This window comes from Macadamia integrifolia, chromosome 5 (assembly GCF_013358625.1).
Source record: "Macadamia integrifolia cultivar HAES 741 chromosome 5, SCU_Mint_v3, whole genome shotgun sequence".
Taxonomy (NCBI): Eukaryota; Viridiplantae; Streptophyta; class Magnoliopsida; order Proteales; family Proteaceae; genus Macadamia; species Macadamia integrifolia.
Genome location: NC_056561.1, coordinates 8,064,355 through 8,081,295, shown reverse-complemented (window position 1 = coordinate 8,081,295; position 16,941 = coordinate 8,064,355). Strand labels below are relative to the sequence as shown.

Below are 16,941 nucleotides of genomic sequence, written 5' to 3'. Positions count from 1 at the left end.
TGAATTGTTGATTTGTTTCTTATCCTTCATGGTAGATTCCTCTGGTTTTACATTTTCTTTCCCACTGGTTTTAATGGTTTCTGCTTCAGTTTTCAACTCAAACGATCAAAAGTGGTTCCTAAAATTAGTTTCTGTTTCTCATCATGGGGATGCTTTTATTTTCAATGAAATGACATATATTATCCCCTTTTATTGAACAGGCCAAATTCTTATATGGGGACAGGTTTTCTCCTGAAGAACTGCAGGATATCAAGCTTATGGTTCAAAGTAACATGTATAAATATTTAAGTATACTACTTGAAGGCCGAGAACGTTTTGAAGAGCAGGCTTTAATGAGTAAGAGAGAGGCTGCCTCTGATGCTGAAGAGTCTGGCTCAGGTGTTGATGAAAGATCACTATCTCTTTTGCTATTATGCATTCTCTCGTTCATTTCTTTTACTGCTGGTGGAAATGCTATTTGTTGAACTCTGATACCTGTACTGCAGATGTTTATCATGAAGGCCATTGTTTCTTTGGAATTAAACGCTTGGTTTCTAAGAAAAAGTTTCGAGTTCTTTATTTTTTGGGGCAAGATATTGATGCAGCAGTGTTACGTTAGCTGTAAATTGATATTAGTTGATTTTAGGAGTTGCACTAAACTCCATGTTAAATTGGATGCAAATATATAGTTGAGCAATTGAATCCTTATGAATCATTCATTATATCTGCTAGCACAATTGCACAAATTCTTGGGATTAAATAATCTCATATGCTCCTAATTCTACAACGCTAGCGGCTTAGCGCTGATGTCCAATTTATTCTAGGCATCTAGTTCTCTGTTATGCTCCAAATTATCTCTGTCTGCACTGATTTCTGTAAAGAAGTTGAAGTAGATATATATGTTTGATGAAACATCAGATTTATGGTGTATCTAGAGGTTGGAAAACATGAATTTATATTGGTCGTGTTAATGAATTCAGGTGAAAATGGAGCTGATGAACATAAGCAGTGCATTTATTCAATCAACCAAAGGTTGAAGCATTTTTCTGATTGGCTTTTGGAAATTATGGCTATGGGGGACTTGGAAACCTTCTTTCCTGCTGCAACACGTGAATATGCCCCCGTTGTTGATGAGGTTTGGAAGGATCCTGCAATTCAGGAGACATACAAGAGAAGAGATGAATTGCATTTTCTTCCAGATGTTGCTAATTATTTCTTAGATCGGGTATTGCCTAACTGGATTCTTTTAGCTCTTCATTGCCAACCTTACATCTCCTTTGTTCACTATAATTCTCTATTTGAGATTTGTTATGCTAAAAGATGATGCTTAATGAAAGTGGGATACACTTTTTTTCTTTCTAGTTAATATTCTTCACTTGCCTTTCCTAATGATATTTGACTCATTTAAGTTGTGTTTAAGCACTCCTCTAAATTGGTCTGTTATTGGATGGTCCACGGGAAAAGGACTAGTTACTGCCTGGTTTAGTGTCAGCAGCTCCATGCTGCTGCAATGTTCAAAATGGATTTCCTGCTAGTTAGTTTCTATATGCATGATGACAATGGGCCCAAGCCTAAGGTCTATGGGCTAAGGTCCACTGGACAGGCATATTTTTTCCCAAACCCAAAATCAAGCCTGTTTGAGCCTAAGCCCATTGGCCTAATATCTAGCCATAAATTCTTATTAAGCAAGGCTGCACAAGTCATCTTATTTTGATTTTCCCTTGTGACCAATTCACTTGCACTGCACTTTATTAATGAAAATCTTTCTTCATCTCACTTCATTTCTAACCAAAGAAGGCCTAAATGATGAAGGCTTTTTCATGTACCTGTTATAAAGGGTTTGCAACGCTGTGCCAGCTACAAAGCCTCATCTCCACACATGCTAATGTCGTATCTTAATTAGCAACCACATGACTGTAGTTGACTACCCCTTTACAGGGGAAAGATCGGTGATTTTCTGATCTAAGTTTTATTTATGACAGATTTTAGACTTAGATTGTTGTGGTGCTGTGTTCTTTTGAGGACTCGTTTCTTATGGTTTTGTTGAGCTTGGGAGTTGCGACTCGACCACTCAACTAGTGATGTCTAGTTTTAACTAGCCAGTCTCATCCCAGCTTTATGTTGAAAGAGGGGAAAAAAAAAGGTTCTTCTCTAGTGCTCCTTTATTCTACTTTTTCCAAGAGATGGGTATTATAAACTTGAATCAATATCCACTCTGAAGTGCTTCTTTGTCCCTCCTGCTGCCACAAGTGTAAATCCAGTGGTCCTTTGGTCAATTTGCCGAGTGCTGCAGTTAGCTAAACTTGTGGGGAGGGCCTCCTTGAGCTTTGATTTGAGTTCAATGTTATGTTACTGGTTTGTTCTATTCTGGATGGCTACATGCCTTAAGGTGACATAGCTAGACTAATAACTGATCAATGTGTCTTCAGAGATTTCTAGAAGGGTTGTTGATGGACAGGCATCATCTATTTGGGTTACTTCTATGAATCATTACTAAAATGTCTTTGGTGTGCAGGCTATCGAGATATCAAGTAATGAGTATGTGCCTTCCGAGAAAGATATTCTATATGCTGAAGGAGTGACACAGAGCAACGGCCTTGCCTTTTTCGAATTTTCACTGGATGATCGTAGTCCCATGTCAGAGGCATACAATGACAACTTTGATTGCCCACCTCCACTGGCCAAGTAAACTCTCTCTTTCTTCATACACATACACAACCCCAAGTTAAGTCTTCCTTGATGGCCATGGTATCTGCCACATGCCAGCTTCATCGGTGTCAAATTTTGTGGGCATGTTTTTCAGGACCTTCAGGTCCAGTGCATTTTTTTCTGTGGAGGCATAAAGCATGAAAACTGGTATAAGATAATTTTGGCTGAGAGTGTAAAACATAGAAAACACAAAGGGTAGATGCTCAAAAATGGTGGGCCATACTATTGAAATGGAAGCCCAAATCATGACATTGTGGGGAATCCATGGGTGTACAACCTATCAAATGGTCATTTAACCAAGTTTTGCCCTCCATGTTGGTTCAAAATGTTGGACTGTGTAGCTAAGCTTATCAACATCCATTTAAGGATAACCCTGCTTTTATGCAGGGAATTTTCTGCCGCATGGAGGCTTGATGTGGTAGATCCATACTATTCATTTAATGGGGCACCCTCTGGATTAGTTGCATAAATACTATATGCCAGAGACAGAAATACTAGTACATCTTTTATTTAATCTCTTGGTTTTTGAGAAAATTTTCATTTACACAGGTACCAATTAATTCGCGTAAGCGCAAAGGGACTGAATGATGGCTGCAAATGGCTGGAAATGTTTGAAGATGTTCGGGCTGTTGTCTTCTGTGTTGCTTTGAGTGACTATGATCAAGTGTGGGCCCAAGGAGTGGATCCACTACGCAACAAGATGCTGATTAGCAGAGAACTGTTTGAGGGTGTAGTGACGCACCCATGTTTCAAGGATACTCCCTTCATTCTCCTCCTCAACAAGTACGATGCTTTTGAGGAGAAGGTCAATCGGGTTCCCTTAACAGTTTGTGACTGGTTTGGGGACTTCAGCCCAGTAAAACCTCATCAGAACAGCCAGTCACTGGCGAGCCAGGCTTATTACTATGTTGCAGTGAAGTTTAAGGAACTCTATGCCTCCCTTAGCAACCGGAAGCTATTTGTGGGGCAGACCAGGGCCCGTGAACGGAGCACTGTGGATGAAGCTTTCAAGTACATTAGGGAGATTCTTAAGTGGGAGGAAGAAAAGGATGAAAATATGTATGGAATTGGTGTGGATGACTCATTTTACAGCACTGATGTGAGTTCATCACCATATGTTAGGCAGGAGTAAAACTGATTCTTTCCCCAGTAGTGAGCCTCTTTTTTGTGCTTGCTACTGTTTTTCAGAAAGATTCAAGGACATCAAATCTTCTGTTCAGATAATCTTCATAGCCCATTCTTGGTTTTCTATATGAATGCAATTGATGAAGGTAGGAAACAGGAACGTACTATTTGCCTATGAGGGTAGGAGGCCATTCAGGACACGGAGTAACTTTGAGGCCAGAAGTGAGGTGTAGAGCTCTGTATAGTTAGGTGCATACCTGATTTTTGATGATCTTGCTCTTTATAGTGTAGGTTCACATTGGAATATTGGATCACCTTCCACCTTGATGTAATGAAATAATATCTTTGTGATGTACGATTGCCATTTTTGTTTTGTTGAGGTCTTTGGTAGGATTGATCAAAATCAACCACTTCAACCTGCAATTGTACCGGCTTTTTTTTTTCTTTCAAACCATTGATTATCAAATCCAAGTAGTGGGGAAGGTTGAGGTTTTCATTTTTGTCTCTTCTTCTTCTTCTTGGTGTTGGAGAGCCTTCCAACAAGTTGATTTGGTGGATGATCAGGTGAATTAAGCTGCTAAACCCTAAAAATTGTTGTCTTGGAGATGATATGCAGGCATGCCCATCTTCAAAGGACATTCACCCCAGGATCTGTTTTTGATAGACATTCAAGCCTGGTTGGTGATTATTCCAAAAATCAATGGAGAGCTTGATGCCTTGACATGGTCTGTTAACCACCTAGATGGGGCATGGCTTCAGATTCGAGTAATTGCACTCTCTGGTTCAAACTGTTCTAGCCATAAGAAATCGTTATTTTCTTGATTGGGTGGTTGAAATCTTTTTTATGCCATGTACCATCTGTAGAAAAGTGGGCATCCATGGATGAAACTTAAGTACAACATCCTATACAGGATACCTTCCATATATATAATTTTTTTTAAAGAAAAGGGTGGGGGGGGGGGGGGGTTGTGTTGTGGGGGAGCAAAAAGGATATTCATTACATTACCCATTTGTATTTGGTTGTTATATCTTTGTAAGATTCCCTTACATGCACAGTCAGGTTCTTAATGTTACCTTTCCCTGAGGTGCTCTCAGCGGTCCAGAGGTGCGGTGAGGCAGAGGATTTTTTTTTTGCCCTTATCCCTGGTTGAGCTACTGCATCTCCTTTGCTTTTGTTGTGATTCTTTTATTTTTTATTTTTCCCAGTGCCAAAAGCTCTTTGATTTTACAATACTCTTGGATCATCGAAAGCAATTACAGTGCCCAACAGAAGAGGTCCCTGTAAATTGCACAAAAGTTGTCTGAGCTACCTTGGACATACACAGTCATTACCATTAATCTGAACCATCCAATCAGTGTCCATCCTCATATATAGCTTTTTACTTGTGAAGTACCACAGGAATGGTTGAAACCTAAAGTACTTAACATGCTCTTCCACAACAGTAAAATGGTGGGTAATGGTTAAACACAGTAGAATGTTTCAATCATAGAAGGAACGGATTAAGGGTATTACAAGCCATTCCCCAAAGATTAATCCTTTAATACATGTACTTTTCTACCTTTGTTTTTCATGTTGATGCCTTGCTAAAGCAGAACGACTCCTCACAAGGTACCAAACCCAACAATCAAAGCAATCTCTAAAATTACCTTTTTTTCTTTTTAGCTTTAGATTGTAGTTAACAATCTGTGTCTACAACCTGAAACAAACCCATCCCCTAACCTCTGCCATGCTTCAACCCATCCACCACAGCTTCTCTAGTTCCTGCTATGGCATCAATGGGTTATCGTGACACGGTGTTTGGGCACATCTTTGGAATAACAGCCTTAATTCTCCTGTTAGCATGGCTGTTGCATTTCCATGGTGGCATTGATCTAGATTCCAATGAAGCTGCACATATGTTCAATGTAATTGAGCCCTTAATTCAGTTTACTTAGCATAACATGACACTGAATCCACATCATAACATCTAATTTATTTTCAATCTTCTGCAGGTGCACCCATTTCTTATGTACTTCGGGTTCATTTTTTTCGCTGGTGAAGGTATGATATTTGGCTTTGTCCATTCACTTGCATTGCTGAATAGTATGTGTCTGATGCTATTGTTCTGGTGTCAATGATCAGCCATGATGGCTTACAAAACGGTATACACAGAGTGGAAGGTTAATAAGTTAGCTTACATTTCTCTCCATATTATCGCTATAGTACTGGGGATTGTTGGAATCTATGCAGCTTTCAAGTATCATGACAAGCAAAGGATAACAAATATGTATAGCCTGCATTCATGGCTAGGCATTGGAACCTTCTGCTTATATGGTTTACAGGTAAGAACCATAGAAACACTGAAGCATTAATTGCAAGGAGGGATATATACTCTCTTATAAGAAAGCTAAGAGATATATATGCCATCTTCATGGAGCCTTTCTGTGGATGTAATGATCATATAGTAAGTGAACCCAAATAGGCTAATCAATGAAGTGTTACCTGCTTCAATCTTTTTGATGTTTGCAGTGGATCATTGGGTTCTTGACAAGGACTACATATGCCCCTTGGCATATAAGTTTTAGTAGGGTTCTTCTATACATGGCAATATGCACAGCAGAGAGTGGACTAATGCAGTCATCAACCCTCTTGGGGCTTAAGACTGGCACTGAATTATTCCTAGTCAACTTCACTGGATTGTTCATTCTTCTCTTCGGCATTGCAGTGGACTTCTCTATTGCATCTATACCAATGGTTGACTTATCAATTGCATCTTTCTTCTTCTTCTGTCGCCCCACCCCCAACCCATTATTTGGCAGTGCTTTCTAAATATTTGTCACTATTTTTTTTTGGGTAAGGGTGTGATAATGAATACTATGCCATGGGATGATTGAGTTTTCTTCCTTCCTAGGCCTAAAATGAAGAAATTGAGGAACTTAGAATAGCTTCATGGAGGGGAGTAAACTGTGATTTTTTTTTGTTTTTTGAAATAAATTGTGGATTGAATAACTGATTCCTGAATTTCTTGAATAAGGTGTATCTTGGAAGGTGAATGGTGTGAGAGAACTGTGAGGCATTGACAGTAATAAAGTTAATATTTGTTATTTTCTCTTCTTCTTTTAAGCTATATGCCTGGTTACATTGGATCAGGATTTTTTTTTGGTAAGAATTGGATCAGGATTTCGTTAGAGAGAGAGAGAAATCTTTTTTTTTTTTGTTCTTTGCATGTACAATACATGCATGGTCTCACTATGTAAACTTAGACAAGATCAAAGTCATGACTCAGGTGTAAGGTTGCGTAATTCTCACCCCCAACCTTGCACATGCAAGAGCCTCATTACTGGCATCGACATACACTAGTAGATGTGATCGATGCATCGGATGACAAAAGACCAACATCGGTAAAGCTCTTTTATATGTTGGACAGATACAATACATGTTGGAATCAACACAGCATTTTCTCTCCTACCAGTGCTGATTCAACTTTAACAGTTTGTCAAAGTACAAGATTGAATAACAATTATTCAAATCATACATGTTAACACATGTAAAAAAGTCATCAAACTATATGCGATTTAAGGCATAATCAAATTATATGCTGAGTACAAATTAAATCAAAAGATTTAAGGGTTGATCAAACTATACACGAGTATATAGTGGAAAGCTACGAACATTTATAAAAGTTATATTTCCATTTCTAATCGGATTGGACCAAGTTCGGGCCACATTTGTTCTTACAAGGTATTCGAGAAATTTTTATTGTTTGTTATTTATAAATTATCGCAAGGAGGTTTAGGTTATATGAATTTCTTTATAAATAAAAAGAGGCATGAGGAAGAGAGCATGCAATCCTTTCTCTACATAGACATAGGCACATATAAATCTTTACTTTGCAGTTGTGTTATTGTTTCTTTATTGTTGTTGTGTTTTTTGGATCGCGAATAGATTCTAGTTTCTACAATATAACTCCTTATTGGATGAAAGTTGAACCACAACCCCACACCCCCCCCCACCCCCAAAAAAAAAAAAAAAAAAAAAAAAAGACCATAGTGATGCCTATCCAGCTATCACACTGTCAATAATGACTTGGGGTAAAGGGGAAACTCTGTCTTTATTTTTATTGTCATAAAAGCATGGAAAGGCTAACATCCGTAGCATGGAAGTAGGGGTGTCAAACCTTAGCCGGAACCGATGAGACCTGACTGGACCAACTGAAAAAGCCTAAACCAAATTGAACAAACCATATTGATTTGGTTTAGGATTGAGGTATTGTGGAACTAGCTGAAAACCGGGCCGCACTGAACATGAAAAACTGGGTAAAAATCGAACCCAAAGTCGTATAAAACCGATACAAAGCCTATACATTATACATTCACGTTAAACCCGAATCCAAACTGATAACAAAACCACAAGAGGAACACGATATAAACTGAATCCAAACCGGACCGAAACCGAACTCTGAACTCTGGCACACTCTCCTTCAGTGGTAGGCTGGTAGCCCATCGCCTCTCTCAGAACAAAACGAGCACGAGGATCGCCCTTAGGAGCAGAGACCATGGCAGGTATTCTCCCTTCTCTCTCTCAGCTTTCTTTTGAGACAACGACCGGCGATGCGTTTGGCTCCCTTCTCTTCTTCTCACCCTTTTCTACTCCGGTATTGTTCACTTCTCTATTTCACTCTCCCATCTCTCACTTTCTCTATATCTCCCGCCCTACAGCCCCTTTCTCCCTCTCACCTCTCTTTCCATCTCCGAGTACGATGACCATCCCTCTCCTACTACGGCGACCATCGTCGATCTCCCTCCCTCTCATCCTTACCTCCATTTCTGTCTCTCTGTGATTGTCCCACTCTTCCTCACTCCCACTGTCTTTCTGACTGTTCCTCTTTCCCACTCTTTATCTCATGTACATTTGCAGAAACCCTTTTTTTTTTTTTTTTTTTTTCTGATTGTCATCAACCACTTACCAATCTCCATCTCCCCCATTTGTAGGGTAATTGCTTGTGAATTTTTCAGTCCAAGATCTAGGAGTTGCTAACACCAGGTAATTTTAATCGACTTCTATCTTGTTCCATTTCGTTTTAATTTTGTCCTGTTGGATATGCTGATCTGTTATACAGTAGTTCAATAAGTTTTAAGAAAGGGTTGACTTGCTGCTGATGCCTTTTCATTTTAGCCGAGCTAGAGGATGACAAGAACTCTGTTGAATTTCTTCAATCCTTTTCAAGATCAATCTGATATGTGAAGGCCAATAGGAAATTTGGTTGATCCTGTAACATCAATTTTGTAGGCATTTCCTGGACTGTCTGCCCCTCATTTCCTTTATTTTCAGCCATTTAAGTCATTGGATGATTGAGACATACTTTGATGATCATCTTCATTCACTTTTTCATGTCTCAATAATTGTGCAAGGTAGGAAGTTGATACACAATATTTGTTGTTTCGGTCTATTGACAGTGGCCAGCTTGAAGACGAAGTTTGGAAAAGGGAGGGAAGCTTGATTCTGCAGGTTTGGTTTTTCTCATATTTCTTGGTTACCAAAGTTGCAGTGTAACCTATATTAACAAGTAACAGCCAGTTGAACTCTTGATATATTTGAATATTATGTGTTGGAAGCACTGATAATATGATGTATGCTGTTTAATGTGTTCTATTTCTTTTTTTTTATAAATGCTGATTTGAATTTATTTTGGAAGTTGGGTATGTTAGTCTTGCTTTGATATAAAAGTTGAATTGAAAATACATTGTAACACTGATAATATGATGTGTGCTGTTGCCATGATTAGTAACAGATCTATTTGATTTAAAAGAACAGAACTGCACTAAATATGAAGAAATGTGGTTTGCTACCATACCTGTTGATATCGAAGTAGTTTCATATATCAGTGAGAAGCAGGTTTGCTACCGTACTGATTGGCCAGTTTTATCAAGCTTCTCTCTGATTTCCAATCAGACCAGATCAGGCTCTTGTAGATTTAGATGTACATTCTCTTTGATTTTACTAGTTCTGAAATATTTCTTATGTCTTGAGTTTATATATAATGTGGTGCACAAAATGAAAAGGGACAAGAGAGAGATGACCAGGACTCAGCTAGATTCACCACTGGTTTTGCAAGTCAATGTGATATTAGAACTCTAACTTTTAGTGAAAAGAAAACCAGTTAGAAACTAACTCTAGGCAAGCAAATTGTAATAGGTAACTCTAACTTCCCTTTATGCTCTAGACATAGTAGAACTTATTTGCTGTTTTAGTGAATATGATCAAGTGTAGCTCACAACAGCAAGCATAGACTACAGCAACAAAAGCACCAAAACACCCTCCAAACGCCGTGGTTGCAAGGCCAGTGAAGCTCACCACCAACCCTATCTTCTTCCATGACTGCAAAGCCAAGATCTGCAACAAGCAGTATGGAAGAAACTGCATAGACCTATGAGAGAAGGATTGTAATGGTTGAAGGAAGTGGACTGATCTAATGGTTTTAGAGGGCAAGCCTAGCATGCCAGGCCCGACAGCAGTATGTATAATCAAATTAAAGGCAGCCCCGAAGCTCTTTTCCTGAGTTTCTTCTTTCACTTGCTCAGGTTTAAGATATTGGTTGGTTTCATCATCATTAATGGATCTGGATGTTTTGGTGGTGCATTGGGTTTTGAACCTTGTGAGGATTAAAGGGTGTTTAGAGAAGGAAGAGGTGATGATAGTATTGGAGAATTCGATGATTTGAGATGGGTTGCTGAAGGCTGGGTGGTGATAAGTGGAGAGTCTCTGACTCTGATTTGGAGAGATATGGGCAGTAGGTTGAGGTTAAGATAGAGGGAGGATTTTTTTTTTTTTTTTTCTTTTTTCTGAGTGTCAAGATTTTTAGATTTCAGAGTTGAGGACTGAGAGTCTGAGACCAATAACGAGAGAGAGGGAAAACATCATATGCTGAGAAAGATGAAAGGGCCAGGCTGCCAGGCTGATCGACACCCCACTGGTGTCTTATCTTGTTGCAACCTAAATTTCTTGAGTTGAACTGCCCTTTATCTGGTTCCACCAATGTTATTATGTTAATGAAGATAGTTGTAAAATTGAATTTGGCTTGATACATTTAAATTGAACTTTGACCCAAAATGGAAGCATTAGCATAATTTTACCGATAGAATCAGTAGCAAAAGTAGAACGTGATTTGATATGTGACGAGTCTTTTACCAAAAGCAGTGGGGCTGTTTGTGCTGTGGTGGATTTCTTTTTTTAGTATTTCTTGTTATATATTACGCAGATTTCGGTACTTGTTATTTGATGTTAGGCATTGGGCTAATGGGGCTGTGAAACAAATTTCTCCTGTTGCAATCATCTCCAGTCTGAATGGCCTGAATGAATAGACCATGCCCCTTAGTTTAATATAAACATTGTTCTGCTATTGTCTCTAGTTTTTTCAACATACCTATAAGGCTATAACATCTAGTACAGAATTATTCCTATGAGGTACATGCACTAATGCATAAGCCTAAAAATGGGTTGTGGTGATGTAAAAAGTGCAGGATGATGAAAACAAAAGCAGATTCTTAAAAATTCAAGAATGTAGCTGGTCAATCGACATTGGTACAAATCTTCCAGGGGTTAAAATAAAGAAGGCCCCATGTAGGATTTTTCTGTAATGCACCACAAATGCACATCATCAAGCCTTTTCTCTGGCCGAAACATCTTAAAGCAAATCATCATGGGCCTTGGAATTTGAGAGTGCTGTTTTACCACAGCTCTGAAGAACCTAATGAAGAGTTCTCTTCAGAATGGTATCGGAGGGCATTTCCGAAGCTGTGGAAATTGAGTCATGCCTTGAGAAATGTAGCTGAAGTAGATGGAAGGCTAGTTCATATTGATGATGACTCAACCATCAGGGATGAAAATGTCATACACAAAATGTATGCTTTCAAGTCACTTGCTAGGGCCTTCCTAGGGTCTCCTGCCATGCAGCGTGCATCAAATAATGAGGTAGTTGCCACATCATCAGCCATGGTATTACCCAAAACTTGTTTCAGTAAGGCCGATGAAAGAGAACGCTTGATACTGAACTCTCTAACTAAGGTGTGCAACTATCTCAATATATCTGCGCAACAAAGAAAGTCAGTGCGACTCACAATATGCCCTCAGGTCACTCACCAGCGTATATGGATAGGAGCACTAGAAGAGATATTGAGGGGTTTGAAGTCGGAGATGGAGTCATTGAATAATAGAATCCCACCAAAAGCTGCCCACATGGCTGAGCAGATAGTCACTAGCTGTTTATGCTTCTTGGCTGACACAGCCGTATCTTCCGATCCTGACTCTGTTTCCTGGATTCGGCTCCACCCCACAGAGAAGGCCAACTCTGTACCTTCCCACCAATGGGGAGATATCCTCGAGATGTTCAACGACCTCACGAAGTGCTTGAGAGGTGAGATGAAAATACTATACCATATGTCAAAGGTTGAGGTGATGAAAGAAGGTTTGTTTCAGATCAAGGATGTGTTGTTAGATAGAGATCTCGGATACAAGGAAGCTCGTCATCAGGAAAGCCTCGTGCAAAAGAAACTTTCAAAATCTTTGGGTCATTCTTCCCAATGTCTTTTCACTCTGTTGCAGTATTATCTCTATGGCCATGTTCAAGATTCTGAAGTAGATTTTTGTGGAGGTGTCTACAAGGGAGTTGTTAAAGGTAGCTCTTGCTTGTGCATTGGTAAGATTTTGACATCAAATGAGGAGAAAGTGGTGTGGAGTGCTGTCAAGCAGTTGGATAGGGCTCTTGGGCTCTTTAGGTTTGTTTGGGAAACAGCTGGAATGAAAGAGGTTTTAGAGTTACAAGGCCATCTCTGGTATGTTGGGACTGAGAAACGCACACTTACATACAGAGGAAACGTCTTCTTCCTACATACAATTAGAATCTGATGGAATCTTTTTTAGAAAAATTTGAAGTGAGCTCCATGCCCTAATACCGTCACTTCGTTATGAACAAAAATCAAATGTACAACTGTACAACATAGTGGCTCGTTACCAGTCTGACAGATTTCTTATTCGTTCGTATAAATGTCAAAATGTACTCGGGTGCATCATTTTAATTTTGGTCTTTGTAACAGACTATGAGAATCAAGGATCACTCACTTTGTTGTTTTTCTTTCCCTGGCTTCACAAAACTGTAGATTTATTGATACAAGTGAAAGGAGAAATAGAGCATGTAACTATTACTTGGCTACCTTGAAGCAAGGAAAACCACATTCAGTCCACACCAGAGGAACCTGAAGCGTAGCTCTCAAGAGATTTCTTGCTCCTTCCAAGTCCTTCCTAATCCAAGCTTCAATGGCAGAAGTTAACAGTGTGCTCCATGGTGTCTTTGTCAGGTAGAACAACCTCAAATCCCTACATAGTGCAGGAAGAGAATTGGAATGATGAATATGGATCTCAATATATTTACATTTGTTTCTTGTATCGTCTGAATACACATCTGTTGGAATTTACAAGAAAAAAAAACTACACATGATTGAGCTACATTACATTTTGGCATTTTTGATTTCTCTTATAATCTCCATTGCCATCAAATAAGATATTACTTTCTCCCCTATTTTTTCATCATGCTTGAGATTTCTCCACCAAATTTAATCAAGAAGGAACTTATTTTTATTAAACAATGCATCACTGTAAATTGCTGGAAGGGAAGAGAAGTCAAGTTAATTTACAGATTGATATAGCGTGGCACATTGCATGGTGGACCATAGTTTTAGAAAAAAGAATCGCATTTTTTTATGCACCATCCATTTTGGTTCTGGGTTGATTAAATTGGATAAATTCTTAATTTGCATACCTGGTGCACAAGGCTCCCGCATGGGGCGAGTCGGTGAGAACTACGTAGCTTTATCTTGAGAATGCCGACAGGTTGTTTTGACTGTTTGACCACCAGGTGGCAACATTTGTACCTTTACCATAATGGTACCAAGTGCGTCTCCATGAATTTTTTTAATTTGCAACCGTACTAATCAAACATCGATGGCATTTTCATTGCTCCCCATCTTTTATTGACTTTTGTTGCACTCTGAGACTCTTGGACCGGCTCTCACTTCTCCTTTGCAGTTTGGGCGTAGCATAATCCTTAGGTTTTCTTCTAATATGATGCACGGTCATGCACACAATTGTTGGATGATCATGATTATGTATGTTATATGGCCTCTTATCCATCCAATGGTTGTGTGCATGACTGTGCATCAAGTACAGCCGTGAACAAGTACACGTCTTCATCACTGCAATGAAAAGGGCTTTCAAGAGTGTTACACATTTACCATGACATGAATCTGTTTTGGGGGGGAATTGGTTTCATTCTAGGAGACGTAATTGTCTGACCCCCCAATAGGACGAAGTTGATAATGCCCCTCAACACCGATTGAAAGCCTCGGTCAGGGGATCACCATGGCTGAAGGAAAATTCGGTCATTTTCTTTATTAAAAAGTTTTAAAGATGTTAAGATCCTGTTACATCATACATGTCACTGATGTGATCTTGCCTTATAGGTTGACTATATACGCTAGAATTAGTAGGATGAGAAGAGTAGTTACTAAATATATATCTTTCTACGAGCGTTTAATTAACACCTATGTACAGCGGGCATGAGAACCAAGGCTTAGCCCACTTAAAAGGCAAAAATATGATCGGGCCATGGCCTGCACTTAAACTATAAGCCCAGGCAAGTCACCAGTTTGCAGGGTAGTAGCACATAGCAAGGCATGCTAGGCGATTCAGGCGACTTAAAAAGAGTAATCTAGGTCACCAAGTAATTCTCCCTGGTAACCAACTGTTCAGGTAATAAGCACAAATTTTTTTCCTCTCAAATTGAAGTTGACATCCATGATCTTCATACACCCTGCAACTTCTTCTATAGTAACAACTCATAACAAATACACGCCGCCGTCACCTAAGCCACTCTAAACCTACCCAACAACATTCACATCCGTCTTTGCCTTTGCTTTTCACCTCCATTATCATCAAATAAATGTATAATACCTAGTCTGTTTACACCCATTGCTTCTTTGTGGCCTCCATCCTCTCCAACAAGCCTGCGATTTCAGCTTCCATTCTGAGCTTCATCTTGTAGTATTCGCAATGGGAGTTCTCCAAGATCTTCAGCTCTTCAAGCTTCTTCCTGCGCCTCTCCTCTGTCTCCTGTAAACACAGTTTAGCAAGCTTGCTGGCATATTCTTCCTCCAGTTTCTCACTCTCTGAACGGACCATCTGCCGATACCCTTCAGCCTCTCTCTGTGCCTCATCTGCACGACTCTGGAACATCCTTGCCTCAGCTTCCTTGATCCTCACAATGCTTTCTAGGCTGTCGAAAGCATCCTTCTTCCAAACTGACTGCAGCTCATCCTCAATGGTCCTATCCCTCACGAGAGAACCTTTAAGAATGTTCTGATTAACATCATGTGCCAGCAGATCCTGCCTTCCACTGGAGGAGCTCATGTTGTAAGTCGTAGATTTTGAAGGTGGAGAAGTAGGAGAAAGCGAAACCACATCTCCTTTTTGACACATTTGAGCCAAAGTTAAGTCCTTCGAAGTGCCACCAGAACCTGATGTTTCTGACACGCCATCTGTATTTCATAGATATCATAGGGATCATCAGTGTCAGCAGAAGAGAGATTACACAGAGCAAGGCAGAAATTAAATATATCAAATGAGCGAAGGCTTTCTAATTGAGCAGTCCCAACTCTGCTTTAAGAGTTGAAACATAGGAGGGCAGAAGTTGCATGAGAGCTAGAATCATCGAATGAGTATAACTTTCCACCTGGTCCCCCATCCAATTGGAAGTTGTGGTAGTTGCCCACTGGGGAATTTGTCAAAGTAATGCCTCATGAGCATATATACCATGTTTATGTCAACTTCAGCAAGAAAGAAGTGTTCAGGACAGAGGTTAACAACACCAGAGTCAGCCAGGGCATAACATTATATAGCACATATAGCGCACATCAAGAGTATGACATTTTTCAATCAATAAATGGATATGGTATGGTATTTCATTAAACAGTTACAAGAAATATTGTGTATTATTTTAGACAGTACTGTAGCTTACACAGTAAGTCTTTAGATTAAGCAAATTGAATAAATAACAAAAGCAATTAGCTTTTGCTTGGCCCCAAACAACACCCAAGCCTGGAAATCCATGCAACTACCTACTTATAAATGATTAGATATTCTGTGGCCAAGACCCCACCTCCACCAAAAAATGCCTGGTCACATTGACCAAACTTATCAGCCCCATCACCTATTTCTTCCATCTTCCTCCTACTGCCATCATATCTGTTGCAAGAAAGCATACAAGTTCGTCGCTTTTGGTACTTGAATTTTCTGTACAAATTGCAAAAGATTGTGCCATCATTTAGGATGAATGCATCGTTTCCTTCTATTTATTTATTTTTTAACAGCCAGCCCCTCAATTTTTAGTTGACTTAAAAATATGAAACTCTTGACGATGAAGATAAGAATTATGCCACCACATTCAAAATGTCAGGCAATATTCTTCTAGAATACCTCCACTGAGGTAAATTGTTCTGTCCAATCCCATCATTTCCAGGAAATACAAACCTCATGAACGAACAATATTGCTACTCTAATTCAGCAACATTGTCAGACAGACTTGAAATAATCAGCTCAAATTCTTCAATTTCGAAAAGCCACAAATACAATGTGCAACTGATTATCCTAGAAAAACCTGCAGCTAGGTGCACAAAAGGTAAATGAACTACAAACAGAATCCAACAAAGCTGTTTTCCAACTGCTAGAACTCTGTGAAAGGTTACAAAGGCCATCCTATCGAGGACCTCATGTCTCTGGACTGTACTTCAACCCAAAACATTCTGCATAAGACAGTTCTTACACTTTTGTCATTCATCAATCTAATCAACTATGCATACGCCATCAAACTACCACCTAATTTAACTAGTGAGTGCACAACATTTTTGTGAATCTTATTCCTATTAGACTCTTAGTTCCAAGAGTTCTTTTCCATGGAATTAAAATACAATCTCTCAGTTGATTGTATGCATATGGTCGTGGAATCACTAGCAATAGTATTACTTAAACTAAATTCAAAAATCAATTCTTTCTGCCCTCTTGTGGCACTTCCCTCCCCACTTCACACACACACACCCCCA

The 16,941-nt window shown here is 39.4% G+C and overlaps 4 protein-coding genes across 11 annotated transcripts in view; 3 read left to right on the top strand and 1 right to left on the bottom strand.

Moving 5' to 3' along the window:
• The window catches only part of LOC122079531 (extra-large guanine nucleotide-binding protein 3-like), a 26,948-nt gene extending 22,762 nt beyond the window's left edge, over positions 1 to 4,186 (top strand). Inside the window, exons 5-8 of the mRNA XM_042646069.1 lie at positions 201 to 378; positions 960 to 1,204; positions 2,495 to 2,664; positions 3,238 to 4,186. Coding sequence (XP_042502003.1) covers positions 201 to 378; positions 960 to 1,204; positions 2,495 to 2,664; positions 3,238 to 3,820 — 1,176 coding nt within the window. The 3' untranslated portion in view covers positions 3,821 to 4,186. The remainder of the gene's footprint in view (positions 1 to 200; positions 379 to 959; positions 1,205 to 2,494; positions 2,665 to 3,237) is intronic.
• Positions 4,187 to 5,496: 1,310 nt separating this feature from the next.
• Positions 5,497 to 6,897, top strand: LOC122077794 (probable transmembrane ascorbate ferrireductase 3). Its single transcript, XM_042643666.1, has 4 exons — positions 5,497 to 5,718; positions 5,806 to 5,854; positions 5,936 to 6,135; positions 6,323 to 6,897. The coding sequence occupies exons 1-4, from the start codon at positions 5,581 to 5,583 to the stop codon at positions 6,620 to 6,622; spliced, it is 687 nt and encodes a 228-aa protein (XP_042499600.1). The 5' UTR covers positions 5,497 to 5,580; the 3' UTR covers positions 6,623 to 6,897.
• Positions 6,898 to 8,228: 1,331 nt separating this feature from the next.
• Positions 8,229 to 13,309, top strand: LOC122080114. Of its 8 annotated transcripts, none has more exons than XM_042646999.1 (5): positions 8,229 to 8,355; positions 8,785 to 8,836; positions 8,969 to 9,078; positions 9,250 to 9,301; positions 11,314 to 13,309. In XM_042646999.1, exon 5 carries the CDS (start codon positions 11,441 to 11,443, stop codon positions 12,695 to 12,697), a length of 1,257 nt encoding a protein of 418 aa, XP_042502933.1. In that variant the 5' UTR covers positions 8,229 to 8,355; positions 8,785 to 8,836; positions 8,969 to 9,078; positions 9,250 to 9,301; positions 11,314 to 11,440; the 3' UTR covers positions 12,698 to 13,309. The 8 variants fall into 8 exon arrangements, with proteins under 8 accessions (XP_042502933.1, XP_042502936.1, XP_042502931.1 ...); XM_042647002.1 differs by having other exon boundaries at positions 11,309 to 13,309; XM_042647003.1 differs by lacking the exon at positions 8,229 to 8,355 and adding an exon at positions 8,370 to 8,447.
• Positions 13,310 to 14,589: 1,280 nt separating this feature from the next.
• The window catches only part of LOC122079969 (protein OBERON 3-like), a 5,884-nt gene continuing 3,532 nt past the window's right edge, over positions 14,590 to 16,941 (bottom strand). Inside the window, exon 2 of the mRNA XM_042646782.1 lies at positions 14,590 to 15,381. Coding sequence (XP_042502716.1) covers positions 14,807 to 15,381 — 575 coding nt within the window. The 3' untranslated portion in view covers positions 14,590 to 14,806. The remainder of the gene's footprint in view (positions 15,382 to 16,941) is intronic.

Coding starts and splice junctions, on each gene's coding strand:
- LOC122080114 (XM_042646997.1), top strand. CDS start 11,441: ATGCACATCATCAAGCCTTTTCTCTGGCCGAAACATCTTAAAGCAAAT.
- LOC122077794 (XM_042643666.1), top strand. CDS start 5,581: ATGGCATCAATGGGTTATCGTGACACGGTGTTTGGGCACATCTTTGGA. Junction 5,719..5,805: donor AAGCTGCACATATGTTCAAT/GTAATTGAGCCC, acceptor AATCTTCTGCAG/GTGCACCCATTTCTTATGTA. Junction 5,855..5,935: donor CATTTTTTTCGCTGGTGAAG/GTATGATATTTG, acceptor GTCAATGATCAG/CCATGATGGCTTACAAAACG.